This window comes from Equus caballus, chromosome 10, assembly GCF_041296265.1.
Source record: "Equus caballus isolate H_3958 breed thoroughbred chromosome 10, TB-T2T, whole genome shotgun sequence".
Lineage (NCBI taxonomy): Eukaryota > Metazoa > Chordata > Mammalia > Perissodactyla > Equidae > Equus > Equus caballus.
In genome coordinates, this window is record NC_091693.1 from 56,066,937 (window position 1) to 56,081,777 (window position 14,841).

At 35.6% G+C, this 14,841-nt stretch overlaps 1 protein-coding gene across 5 annotated transcripts in view; it reads right to left on the minus strand.

The window, feature by feature from the left end:
• The window catches only part of MMS22L (MMS22 like, DNA repair protein), a 124,524-nt gene that overhangs the window by 74,817 nt on the left and 34,866 nt on the right, over positions 1 to 14,841 (minus strand). For 4 of the 5 annotated variants that reach the window (XM_001503849.6, XM_070223573.1, XM_070223576.1 and 1 more), the window contains 3 exons: positions 7,132 to 7,251; positions 4,704 to 4,930; positions 2,349 to 2,852 (listed from right to left, as the gene is read on the minus strand). In XM_001503849.6, coding sequence (XP_001503899.3) covers positions 2,349 to 2,852; positions 4,704 to 4,930; positions 7,132 to 7,251 — 851 coding nt within the window. The remainder of the gene's footprint in view (positions 1 to 2,348; positions 2,853 to 4,703; positions 4,931 to 7,131; positions 7,252 to 14,841) is intronic. The other variant, XM_023650837.2, reaches the window with a different exon arrangement.

A 14,841-nucleotide genomic window follows, 5' to 3' on the forward strand; every position in this document is an offset into this window, starting at 1 on the left:
ACTGTGTTTATAATAACATAAAATCACAAACAATATAAATTTCCATTATTTGGGGATTGGTTAAATAAAGTTTGGTACAGCCATATAATGAAACACTAAGTAAGAAAGGAAGAGAAACTTTTACTTGTCATCTTATATCTCATTTTTTTTCACCATTTTTACCATGACACTATATTATATTTGCAATTTAAAGAAAATTTTAATACCAAAACAAGATTCCCAAAACTTCTAACTAAAAAGTAAATTAACAGTATTTGTAGGAGATGAATCTTTATTTAAAAAAAAAACCTATGTAACAAGAAATACAATTGCTAAGATGATTAAAAGGGGCTTATCCATCCTCAACGGAAAAAGGCAGAAAGATATATGGATTTTGCCTCTTGGTTTCCATAACTGCCTCTTCTCAAGATGCCCATACTCTCCCTTCATTTTCTACTCCTTTGTCCCCTAAACCTTTTGAAGCCTGCAGCTCCTCATCACCAGGATGGTTTAGATCAGCAACCTCCTCTTCCTTCTTGTTTGGTATATTGAGACAAATACAAATACAATCATGCACCCCTTAACCATAGGGATACATTCTGAAAAACGCGTCGTTAGGCAATTTCGTCATTGTGCAAACATCAGAGTGCACTTACACAAACCCAGATGGTATAGTCTACTATGCATCTAAGCTATATGATACTAATCTTAGGAGACCACTGTCACATGTGCGGTCCATTGTTGAGCAAAACATCACTATGCGGTGCATGACTGTATAAATAAACAAACTCAAAATGGTACCAGAAATATGGAAATTTCTAATTTTGCCCAGGAAGCACAAGGAAATACTACTTATCACTTATTTGAAAAGTGAACAAATAAAATGAACTTGGCACTTGGAAAAGTGTCATATCTGCTAATAAAATCTACTGGACTAAAAACAAACAAATGTGGTTTGTGGATAAGACCCAGATTTAGCAAAAGCTTCTTCTAATGAAGTTGGTTATTCATTTACTTATCCACCTATCCATCCATTTAAAAATTTGAGAGCTGTAAGATTCGTGCTTTAATATGGCTTACATTGGAGGATAAAGGGATGATTACATGATCAAGAACTCTAGCTAAACCTTTAGAACTTAAACTCTAAGAGCCAATGAATATAAAAAGTACATAAAACCTAACAAGGAGCGAAAACCTGTGGATTAATCAGTATGAACACACAGCCTAACTTAAAGCAAATTAAGTAAATTAGCAATAATTAAAATTGGTAATGAATAAATTCCCAAAACTTAGTAATTCTATCAAGCTTAGTATCTTTGAAAAACAGATGCTACTTTTGTAATGTATTAGGAAGAGGGAAGCAGTCTCTTCATTAATTTCAAACATGGTTTCAAATAAAATCATATTTCGATATATAACTTTTACACAATTTTTTGGTGACAGCAACTAACTACACTGAGTGGTAGTATCTAACTTCTTAACACACACTTCAAAGGTAAAACTGTTATGTGAAAAGGGCCTTAAAGGGAATAAATGTGACAACCACTGTTCTTATCCATTATTGTCTGGGTCTGAGTATATCTGAATATTTTAAGTGAATCTGAAAAGAATAAGTTTTGTTTAGGTGATTGGTGTTATAAATAGAACAAGCCTTTTTTTGTGTGTGTGTGAGGAAGAGTCTCCCTGAGCTAACATCTGTGCCAGTCTTCCTCTATTTTATGTGAGATGCCACCACAGCATAGCTTGACGAGCAGCGCCAGGTCTGTGCCCAGAATCTGAACCTGTCATCCCCAGGCTGCCAAAGCGGAACGTGCCAACTTAACCACTACACCACTGGGTGGGCCCCTAGAACAATCCTATCTTAATCTCAGAATAAACTGTTTTAGCTGGAAGTATTTCATGCAGCTGAGGCTACAACTCTGCAGCAAAATATTTAAAGAAACTTACTTTTTTTTTAACGGTATAGTGTGGCTGAAACCTATTTATGGGCACAAAATTGTGTCTGTTTCAATAAAAGCCACCTCAGATTTGAGCTCATGGTCTTGCTTAGAACATTTGAAACATATCTCTGGATAGTAATACTCTTTCAGGAGAGGTAGAAAGGGAGGGAGAGGCTAAGAGGCATAGCTCCAGGACTGCACCAGAGCTGCTCTGAGTTTAGCTTACGTGTTTGCACATAAGCTTTCTTTTGAAGAACTACTGCTTGAAAGAACAGTTTGAAAACTCCTGATTTATGCCAGTGTAGCAGTAAAACCAACTCTTTCTACATTTGGATTTCATGAGTATGTCAAAAGGAAAACTAATATAGAATCAACATAGGTGGTGATATAAAACAAATCAATACATTAGCAGATTACTGAAAAACATACCTGATTCTGGCCAGAACAGCCTGTAGAAAGCTCAATACTGTCCTAAGTTCAGATTCTTGACAACCTCGCAGAAGCATACTAAATCCATCATTCAGCAGTTTTTCATGGGAAGGATGCAAGCAATGGCTAGTCTCAAACACTTCTTGAACACCATCCATATAGATAGAAAGAAGTGTCCAGAGAGTCTGTCTTTGTCCCATGTCATCATTCTTAGATACCAAGAACTCCTTTGCTTTCTCCCGGAAAGCACTTGAAAATTTCTCAGCCAAAACACTAATGTCCAGATTTTTCTGGGTATACATCAAGAGGAAGGCCATCTGACCCTTCCAAATGAGAGAAGACGTTATAAAGGTGGGCTTGAGGAAATTCAGAAGGCCTAAAACATGACTTGCTACATCTTCTATCTCTGCAACAGCTGCTAACAGTAAAAAAAGACTGAAAAAGTTCTGCAGACCAACTTCAGTTAGTTCTTCCATTCTTTTTTGATGGAATTTAGAATATATTCTGTAAAACACAAAAACTTGCTTGAATAAAACTGTTTCACTCACAAAAATCCATCTTTCAAAATAACATTTCACTCAATGATTACGACAGTCTCAGTACTTGAAATTTTTAGCTACTTCCTCATTCTGGTCCTACCATATCACTTTTTCTACTTAGAAAACAAACTCACAGAATACCCCTACCTTCATAATTCTCAGTCATGCAGCAAATCGTCTATAAGTGAATCAAAGAATTCAGTGGCTTTCCCCAAAGGACAGGAGAAATGTTCTTTTCATACAGTACACGGTTTTTCCTATTATTTTGGTCCCCCCATCACCCTAATTTTTATTGACAGGTCAGAAAGACTATGAAATCTTTTAAGTACAGTTTGATGAGCTTTACAAAAATCTCAACAGGGCAATTTTATATAATAATTTTCCTTAAACTCTTTCTCCTCTGCCACTCAAAAGGACTTGCTCTTGCTACACCCTAAGACAATTCAAGGCGCTGGAAAAATTATTTCTACCTACTGACAAAGAAAAATTGTTAGCGTTCAAATGTCCAAGACTAGCCATTTAAAAAATCTCAATACTACTTAATATAATTTAATAGTTGATGTACTATTTAAGAGATTAGAATTGAAAACCATTCATCTTGAATCCTACTTACAGATTGTTAAATTTGGTAACTATAATTGGTTTATTCAAGATAGAAATGATTAATGTTCATGACAGGTTAAATGTTTATTTATAAAGAACTAATAGAGCTGATAAGCTCCTGAAAATAAAGATCTGCTTAATTATTTTTATATCCCCCATCATGTCCACTATAGTGCTTGGATATAGTATCTAGACTTGTTATTGAATGAATTCCAATGATTTCTTCTAGCAATAAAGTTCTGAGTATTATGTCTTCCATAAAATGAATTAAGATTCAAAAATAAACCGGTAAACAGAACAAAAGAAAAAACTACTGTTTGAGCCACCTAATTACTGGAGGTTTAACAAAAAAGCCACCATTAAAAAAAAGAATATTCTAAATAAAAAAATCCATGCTAATATCATAGCCTTACAAGAATTATAATTTGTGGGACTCAAATAGGAATTTCATTTGGTGATTCTTGAGAAGTCCAGACCTAGAATAAGAAGTATTCTGCTGTGAGAGCTCCCACCACATAAACTGAGCAACTGGTAGACGACAGTGTCCTGCACAAAGACGCCTAGGAAAAGGGATTTAATTGGCAAAGGATGCAGAACAAGGGAAGACAATTAAAAATTATACCTGCTTCCTAAGCAAAACTTTTAGAAAAAGAGAACAGACGAACGTGACCAAAAGTTCACGGTACCACACCAGAAATGAAAACTGAGCATACTCCCCAAATGAGAACATTAGTGTTACTTGGTTCTACTGTTAGTTGTCATTCAAGGAAGCAGAGCTTGTGGGACTACTGGGCTCAAAGAACACAAAGTTTTTAGGGTGAATCTATTACCCGCTAACGTACGATTTGGAGATGTTTTTTATTTCTATAATTTTTAATAAAACATATGCCAAGAATTACATAATAACATTACAATTAATTTTGGCAAGAAAAACAACAGTTCTCTAATATCCCTGGCATTTAATATATGAAAGTTCAATCTTCCACACTGATGAGATAGATAAAAAACTAAAATCCTCAACAAATTATGGATATTAGGTTGTTCTTTACTATAAGAAACTGGCAGGATCCAAAAACTCCACATTTTGCTGTTACATTAAGGAATATATTTTAAATGTGTAAACCATAAAGACCTCCAAGCACAAGTTAACTTAAAAAATACTACTCCAAAGATATCAGTGAACATTCTTGACAAAGAAAGATAAGGCACACACCTTCCTTTGACTTGTTTCCAAGGATGAGGGCCATTGTTCTTCATTGCTTTCTTAACAACTTTTGCCAAAATGCAAAGGAAAATGGTGTAACTACTGTTGGACTTATACAGGTCATGATCTTGTTTATCACAACAGCAGGTCTTCACCATTTCTAGCATAGACAAGGATGACTTAACAATATTTACAAGGCCTTTCAAAGGAAGCCAAGATATACTGAAAGAACTATTCTAAAAGCAAAGAAAGACAGAAAACAAGTATTAGGTCTTTGAGTAAACAAAAATGGAAAGCTGCAAATCCCAATGAGCTCATTAAAAGTTTGACTCACCTGAATCACAGAAATTACATAGCTATTACCACAAATCCCCGCAAAACACGAATTCCATAAAAGCACACAATTTCAAGGGATGTTCAGATTCCTGGATTATCCCCAAAATGTCTTTTTAACAGTTGATTTGTCCAAATTAGGATACAAACCAAGTCCACATATTGCATTGGGTCGAGCTGTCTCTTAAAGCTCTTTTATTCTATAAGTTTCTCAACGTTTTTGTCATATCATTTATTTTTATATCAGGTCACTTATTGTAGAATTTCCTACATTCTGGATTTAGCTGCTTGTATCTCCCTAGTGTCACTTAGTGTATTCTTTTATCACTTCTGTAAATTGGTGGCTGTATCTAGAGGACTGATCACATTCAGATCGAGTTTTTTGGTGAGAATCTTTCATTGGCAGTACTGCGTACTTCCTATCGCAATTAGCAAGGAGGCACTAAGTTCCAATTGTCATTCTTTTTGTGATGTTAAGATTCATCATGTTGTCAGCTTGATCTATCCATTTTAACGATCCTCACCAGCCCTTTATTTAACAGTTTTACCAGCCAATGATGATCATTGCCCAGAAGGCTTATTTCATCAGATGTACAAAATACTGATTTTTCTAATGCTATCATTTCTTCCGAATTACTTCATTGGAAATTTGGTTACTCTAAAATATAGTTTATATTTTCCTTTATCTAGAGTTTTCAGAATAATGAGGGTTTGCTTCAGAAAAACATTTCTAAAAGTATCATAAACACAAGGATTTAAACATATTTGAATGTTTAATCCACAGTAGTCATTATTCTTTCTTATGCTCAAATTTATCCAGCATTGGGCAATGGGACCTCCTTCAAGTTGGGTCCTGTGTCCTTTTGACATGAGTCTAGCTTACTTTGACATCTTACCTCTTTTCAGGTATGACAAGATACTCTAGACTCATGTTGTACACATTCTGCCTCAGAACTAGCATCAGTCATTTTTCCAATCAGCCTGACATTATGCTTCAGAGAAAGGCATCTTTCTCATTTTTAATAAGCTCCATTACATACAAACTTAAACTCGTAATTTACTTGTAAATCTTTCATTTCATTTTCTTATCTTGATTGAGGGCTTCACTATTTACCCAGAACCCAAAAGTTCCAAATCTTCTCTCCACACAATGGGGAACTAAATTATTTAAATCCACCTTTAAAATTTTTATCTTCCAAATTTATCCTCTCTTTTCTAAATCCACTGTCCCCAATTTAGTTCTCACTCACCAGATTATCTATTTATTCTACTACATTGGACTACTAACTCATCTGTACCCAATTCATTTACATCACTTTCAGAAAAAACTTTCTCAAACGCATACCTAATAAGTTACATCCCAGCTTTCCAACGTCTCCTGAATAAATCATAACTCAATGGCCTATTTTATTCAGCCCTTGATGATCTGGCCCCAGAATACCTTCTCTATTTGCCTTATCTCCTGTCTTTCTCCACAGTCATCTCAGACCTATCATTCAGAACTATTTAACATGGTAGGAATAGATGTCTCCACACATCTGTCCATAATGTTCTTTTTGCTTAGATGCTCTTCTTCTCTCTACTTGGAAAATTCCACTCACTCCCCTGGTCAAGTTAAAAAATTATGACCTCATAAAGTCTTCCACAAGTCCATAAACTGGATTATACTCCCTCCTCTGACATTCTGCAGTATTATAACATTTTTTCCACAAGATAAGCATATCTGGCCACTCAGCCTGTAATAAGACTGTGTCTTATTCAGGATAGTATTAATTGCTCAATGTGTTACAAGCAATCAATAATTGTTAGAAAACATTTATAAATGAGGACTTTTAAAAATATCCTTCTGGTACAATTTGGCTACTCTGCTTACTCTCACTCTTAAGAGAAAAGTGACACCAAATGCTCTATTCCCTATGTCAATGCTATACAGACTATGTTTGTGAAAGATCAAACTATTCTTGAGATATTCTAATCTACTTTACAAAATTAACTATTTTAGGAAAATCCAAAATTATTCATAATTAAGCAATAAAAACATTCCTCAAATATCATGTACAAATTCTTCAGATTCCTAGAACAAATTCACATGCTATTTACTCACCAGGTTCTTACTATAATATTCCCAGAGAACAGTGACGATTGTAATGTTTGGCTCCCAGAAATCACAAAGTGTCAAACAACAGTGAAGACACATTCGTAATTGCTCTTCTAGTATACCATCCTAAAACATGAAGTGAAATCATGAGGAAGTGAATGGGCTCTGGCGACATGAATATTATCACTTGACAGTGCACCAAATAATCTTCCAAAAAGAATATGTATATTTACCATCAAATCATACCCATTCTCATCTTCAGACCAGACAGTCTATGTCAGGATAAGATATACTTCTAAAAATTTGCTTTAGAGATCATTAATATATTCAGATAATGAAAATTACATGGCTCAATTTAACTTTTAACTCAAGTATTTAAAAATTAAAATAGGTGTTTTACAATTGAACAGTGTAGAAACCCAGAGACTGGAAAAGAAACCCAAACTAGAAAGAAGTAGCAAAAATGATCTAATAATTAGGATGCACACAACTCCAGAGTACTTGGTAACACTTAAGTTCTAGGTCAAATTCTTCATGGGATTATCGGAGCTGCTCTTTTAAAAACCAGGGGATTGGCAGACTACAGATACTTTAAGCTTTTTTGGAAGTGGCGGCAGGAGAAAGAAGTAGAAAAAAAAGTAGACACTTTAATTTAATGTAATGTTCTATGATGAAATAACCATGCATGTTTCCTAAAAAGTGACATGACATACCACTGAATTCCAATCATTCAACAATTATTTATTTAAAGCTTTCTACATATTAGGCACTATTCTGAGGTACTAGGCATAGAGCAATGAATACACTAACAGAACTTACATTTTCAGGGAGAAAAGGAAAGGAGGGCACCAAAAACAGGATAAATTTAAACAGTTATTACTACTGTGAAAAACAAAACAAAGCAGGGCAATGTGGCAGAGTAACTGGTAGACGATGTGGATCATTATTATATCAGGAGTTACGAATAGAAAGACCTTTTTGAGGGTCCCATTTGGCTAAATGATTGAATGAAAAAGAGCCAACCACTTAAAGACCTGAAAGAAAAGCATTCATGGCAGGGAAAGCACCTGAATTAGTAAATTTGGTATTGTAGGATTAAGTCAGAGACAGTGAGGGACCACATCGCATTTAAGGCTTTATAGGTCTTGGTGAGATGTACAGATTTTAAATATGTTGAGAAGCCACTAGAGGATTGTAAGCATAGGAGTGATGTGCTGTGACTGTTTCAAAAAATATCGCTCTGGATCATGCATGGAGAATAAAGACAGGGGACAGGAATAGAAGCAGGAAGACCAGTTAGAGGTAAACTGTAACACTTCCAACATAACAGAAAAGGAGATTGAGAGGTCAAGTAGAAAGCAGACGTGTCAGGAGGTATGAAGGTGTGTGGTATATAGTAAGCTTTACATAAATAACAAATGACTGGGAGTCAGTGGTGTGTCACTTTTTAACAAACATGGATGGTTATTTTAACACAGAAGATTAGATTAAAGTGTCTACTTTTTTCCTTTCCATTTCCTTCTCCTTCCACCTCAAAAGGTTAGGAAGCAATCCTGTGAAACTGCAAGACTGGGATAAGCAGACAACTTTAGAGATAATGTTTGGTAACAGAGGCAATGGAATTTGTTGATGACTTATATTAAGGTATGAAGGAAAGACAACAATAAAGAGAACTCCTAGATTTTGCCTTAAGAAAATGGGTTGAAACAGCAAAAACTAGGGGAAGAACAGATGAAAGAGTGCACAGGGCAACCAAGTGGAGTTATTAAGTAAACCATTTGACATATGGATCTAAGGCTCAAGGGAAAAGTCAAAGCCGTTGATATAAACTTGAATGTTACTTTCATATTGTGGTTTTTAGAGCCAAGAGGTTAGATAAAATCAACCAAGGAAAGATTAAAGATGGAAGAAAGAAAAGAATCCAGAACTGAGAGCCCTTTAATATTCCAACATTTAGACACCAAGCAAAAGGAGAGAAGTCTACAAGCAAACACCAGTAACCATGAAGTAGGGAGGAAAGAAAGGCACCATGGAAGCCAAGAGAAATGTTCAGACAGGGACAGGGGTCAAAAGGGTTGACTGATACTGAAGGATTAAAATGAGAAGAAAGATGAACCCTTAGATTTGACAATATATAGAAGTCACTCATGGCCTCAACAAGGCAGAGACAGAAGATTAGCTGGCAGGCTGAAGAGATAATAGGTGAGGAAGTAGAGATATTGAAGTGAAGATATATAAAGTCCTTAAACATATCAAAAGAGACAAGATCCAGTGCACAGGGAAAGGAATCAGCCTTTGATAGAAACAGGGTCACCTCCAATATAACAGAAAAGCAGACTGAGAGAGTGAGTACAAAGCAGACATGTAGGGAAATCTGAAGGTGCAAAGACACCAAAGATGCAAAGTCTCAACTGACTGGTTCTATTTCCTCAGTGATTTATGAGGTAAGAGGCTTAGCCAAGTTGATTGGGGCAGAGTATGTGATAAAGGAAACCATGAAATAAGTCATTCTGGAGAGTAGGAAAGCAAACATTCTAGTGCTGACTGCCATTTGAGATTCTGATCAAGAATTAAAGTTAGAGCAGTTGGTAAGAATGATTGTATGATTTTCTCCAGCAATATTCAGCTGGGACGAGGGGTGTGGGGCATCTGGGGGTAGGAGAGGAGTAGATTTTGCCAAGTTTAAAACAGGTAAGGACTAAGGAATTAAAGGTGTTTGTGATGGAGTGACTATAATAAGCAGTTGTAACCTAAATTGTTTAAGGAGGAAAGTGCAGACATGGAAGAAGACAAAAATGAAAAGGTGATGGGCAGAATAAAAATAAAAAGAAGGAAAAAATGTAGAGCATGGCAACAGGAGAAGGGGGGTAAGGTAAGTAACAAAATCTAATTAGAAGTGAGCATATTAAGAAACTTAGAAAACAGGTAGATTATACACAATAATGTTGGCGTCACTAACAAAAGTAATATAAAGGTGTATAAGAAAACAGTGATCTTGGTGTTCAATCTTGGATTGAATGAGAGTGAACCAAACATGAGCAGTTTTTTTTGACAAGGTCTCAATTCTTTTAAGCATTCATCTTTTAGAACACAATGAAGCTTCAAGTCCTCTAAGAAACTTCCTAAATTCCACACTAAACAATAACCTTTCTTAACACTCCATAGCACTTACCTTGTTAAACAAATACATTGTTTATCTGCCTTCAAGTGACTATGAGTTCTCTCAGGGCTGGGATAATGTCCCCAGGGCCTAGCATAGTACCTGCTTCACCAAAGAGCCTACATAAACATTTCATGAACAAACCTGAGCTCTGAGTTCTGGTGCTTCTTTTCATCAAGTAGCTGTATGGCTTAGGGAAAGACATTTAGCTTGTCTCACAGACAATAAAACTCATTTAACCAAAGAGAAAAGGTTCTGTCCATCACTAACATTCTCTGATTTTATTATGAAAATATTAAACTAGGCCTAGGCTCATTCCAATGGCATAGTACTGATAGGAATTAAAGCAAACTAATTTTATTATCTTACAAGGTTAAAAAGTGGGTATACGAAAAAACTGGGTTCATTTTGAAGAGTTTTACTTTTATTTGGTATCTGAAACTCATTTTACATGTATAATTCACAAAAAGGTACTTAACTTGTAAAAACATGAAGTTTGGGCAAAACAACAGGTTAAATACGGACTATGTATCAGGCATTATGTGACGTTTCACGTATGTCTCATACCATCCCAGTTTTATTACCTTCATTTTACAGAAAAGAAGGCTCAGGTTCAGAAGTTACAAATAGTTTATCCAAGTCCACTTGGGAAAGAGCTAGGATTTATGACTCCAAAGCCTGGTGTACATACCATTCTATGTGACCTTCCAAAAACAGGAGGGAAAAGAATGAACATTTAAGGGACATCAGATTTGATCAAGATTGCTCTTACTGACCACACCAAGATTTGAATTAAAGTTTGTGAGGCCAGAGCCCATGCTCTTTCCACTATACCCAATCAAGAAGAAATTAAATACAGCATCCTGGGGGATTTTTTCTTTTCTTTTGTTAAAGGAAAGGAGATAAATTTCCCTTCATTTTCCTGCTAGTGGCTGCAGATTAAAACGAAAAGAAATGGCTTAGAAAATACCATTTTCTCCACAGTTTTGGCAGGATAGGTAATCAGTCAGTTGAGTGTGACTTTAAGAGTAAGTTTTTTTTAGCCTATAATAAATGACACATAGTATTTGTTATAAAATATATTTTCATGTTCTATATATTTAACCATTGCTTTGTTTTGAACCATTTTCCCTTAGTTTTTCTTAAAAATTCCCTTTAAAAAAATGTGTGTGGGAGGGGCCAGCCTAGAGGTGTAGCAGTTAAGTTCGCACACTCCACTTTGGTGGCCCAGAGTTCACTGGTTTGGATCCAGGGCACGGACAGCTTGTCAAGCCAAGCTGTGCCAGGCGTACCACACATAAAACAGAGAAAGATGGGCACAGATGTTAGCTGAGGGCTAATCTTTCTCAAAAAAAAAAAAAAGAGAAAGAAAAGACAACATGTGTGGGTGAGTGGTTGAAGTTCTACACACTCCACTTCAGCAGCCTGGGTTTGGATCCTGGATATGGATCTACTCCACTCATCAGCCATGCTGTGGTGGTGACCCACATACAAAGTAGAAGATTGGCACAGATGTGAGCTCAGGGCTAATATTCCTCCAGCCAGAAAAGAGGAGAATTGGCAACGTATGTTAGCTCAAGGCAAATCTTCCTTACACACACAAAAAAATGTGTGTGCACATCAGTTGAATGAAGGAGAGAAAAGATTTGCCCATCTTCAAAGCCAGATAGCCAAAGAGATAAGAATATAATAGTCAGGAGCAGAGGAGGCAAAAGACATCTTAGGTACAGTTCATAATGAAAACAATCAAGCTGAACTAATGTGAGGAGGAATATCTGAGAATACTTGAGTATATTAATTTTTCCTACCTTACATTTTTCCCCATCATACACTTACTAGCGGGGAAAAAACCAAAAACCGAAAATCAGGAAGCATGGAAAATTGAGATGCTTTCCATAAGACTGAACATAACAGATCTAGAAACCAAAACAGATTACTAATCAAACACATAGCAGCAAAGAAGTTTTAAAAAATGGAAATAATGAAAAAAATAAAGTTTTATTAAGAATCCTACAAAATCAACTGTTTTGAGGAAGCACGTAATGAGTAAAGATAAATGAAGATTTCAATGCCAGCTCTGCTACTTCCCAGCTAGCTGTGTGAACCTGACAAGCTCCTGCAGCCCTCGAGCCCCAGTTTCTCAATGTGTAAAATGGAACTTCACAAGATGGTCACAAGCATTAACTGAAAGAATGTACCTTAAGTGCTGAGTACAGAGCTTGCACAGGGACAGCTCTGATTTTGTTATCTGCAAGAGAGAAATGCACTTCTTTAGGCCAAATGCTGATTCTTGATAAATAATAAATGCAACAAGTTCATAGTATCATCCTTTGAGCTGACATATTTCAATTTTGTGAGTGTTAAGGTGAAACTCTACCTAAACCAAGAGGTTTGATTAATGACATCAAAAACCATGCCCTCTGATTAAAGATTTTTTCATGAAGTAGAAGGTCTGTGGGCCTCTTTTCAACACAACCTTAAAGCTGCCTGGCTTAATCCCAGAGCTGGTGCTACTCAACTTCTGCATTTTTCACAAGACCCTGTGGGCTCTCTGGGAGTCTCGTCTCAGCTGTGTGAGTGTGTATAAACCATTTGCTGAAGAAAGCTACCCTAGAATATTCCATAATGCCTGCTCCTCATCTCTGCTTTAGTCCTCTCTAAGAGAATTTTGTTCTCCTATCTTTATTTTGAAAAATCAAATTTAGGCATATTAAATTTGGGTATATTCCATAAATCAAATTATTTTATTGAACTAGAAATGAAAACATTTACTCTTTTAGCTTAGTTAGTCTATAGAAATGGCAATTTAACAATTGAGTGTTAATTCCTCTATGCATAACTACCCTTCCTATCAGAAAGCATGAGAAGAATAAAATTTATTTTCAAGCTAAATAGTAACTGTCAGTCTGCCTGAATGGATTTATTTTTACCATTGGATAAAAAGAGTTAGATTTCAATATCCAAGTCAAGATCCTTCTGCCCAAGAAATATGATTTTGAATTAGTAATTAGAAAATTACTGTCCCAGGTTATTCAGATCTAATCACATTCTGAGTTGCTTTAAGGCTTAAACTTGACAAATTTTTGACAAAGGAAAATAATATTTAAAAAATATTAGGCTTGCATAGAGTATCTTTTTATACCTTTTCATGACTTTTATTAGAAAATTGTTTCTGTGGTCTCAGAAAATAATGAAGCTTTAAAACGTAGATAGCATAAAAGGGCCCACCCAGTGGCACAGCAGTTAAGTTCCTGTGCACTGCATCAGTGGCCCGGGATTTGCTGGTTCAGATCCCAGGCGCAGACCTACCCACTGCTTACTTATCAAAACCATGCTGTGGCAGGAGCCCCACATATAAAAGAGAGGAAGATGGGCACGGATGTTAGCTCAGGGCCAATCTTCCTCAGCAAAAAGAGGAGGATTGGCAGCAGACATCAGTTCAGGGATAATATTCCTCAAAAAGAAAAAGTACATAGCACAAAACTGAAAAATCTCTGTATCATATTAAAACAATAATGATGTTTTAAAAGTAGAACAAATGTTTACTATTAGCATTCAAAAATACCAAATAGGATTATCTTGAAAAAATTGATTTTAAAGCAAATATTTAACTACTCAATTTTATCTATGTTAAGTAAAATTAGACAATATATGCTCTCTTTACTAACAAAGCTCAATGTTTGTTTCTGGAAAATCCTGTCTGTCTAGAAAAAGATTTGGAACATTATTTGCTTAATTAAAACTACAGTGGAGTGCCTACCAATTTTATTTGAAGACTGCTCTATAGATGAAACATATGTTGTTTTTTTAAATATTGAAAACGGATCTTTCACTGCTGGAGATCAAGTCAAAGCACATGAGTGTGGTCAGATTTTAATTTACCTCAACGGGGAAAAACAGATATAATCAAACTAATAGCTCTATCCAAACATATTATTTATTCTTTATGACCACCTGCTGCACCCACAAAATTGGTTTCAGGAACTCCAGCAAGTAGTCCTATACTACTTGTAAAATCTAATTTCTGATACAATCAAGGCATGACAAAATTGAAAGATTACTAGACAGAATGGACTACTTCTTTCTATACATTACAATGACCTATTCTCTCACAGGAAAGGTATTACTTTGACTTTATGCTAGACCTAAATTCACAAAGAAAGTTTCTTTTAACAGCTACTATCCCTACTTCTAGGGTGACTGACCTGTCCCAGTTTGCTCAGGACTCTCCTGATTTTAGCACTCAAAGTCCCACATCCCAGGAAACCCCGAATCCAGGCAAATCCAGATGGTCACCTTATCTACTTCCAAGAATTACTTTTCTTCAAAATAGCTTTAGCTGTCACCATTAAAATACTAGTTATATCGTAAAAGTATACCATGCAGTGTCAAAATGTTTTATCACATTATGAGTAAGACATTTGAACTAAGAAAAGTTTTTTTCATGAAAATGAGTCTCCTTCATTTAAAATCAAAATGATAGGGAGTCATAATTCAAAGGGAAAAAAGTATTCATTTTCAAGCAGCTAAAAGTGTTTGAAGAGGGTTTTCAATCT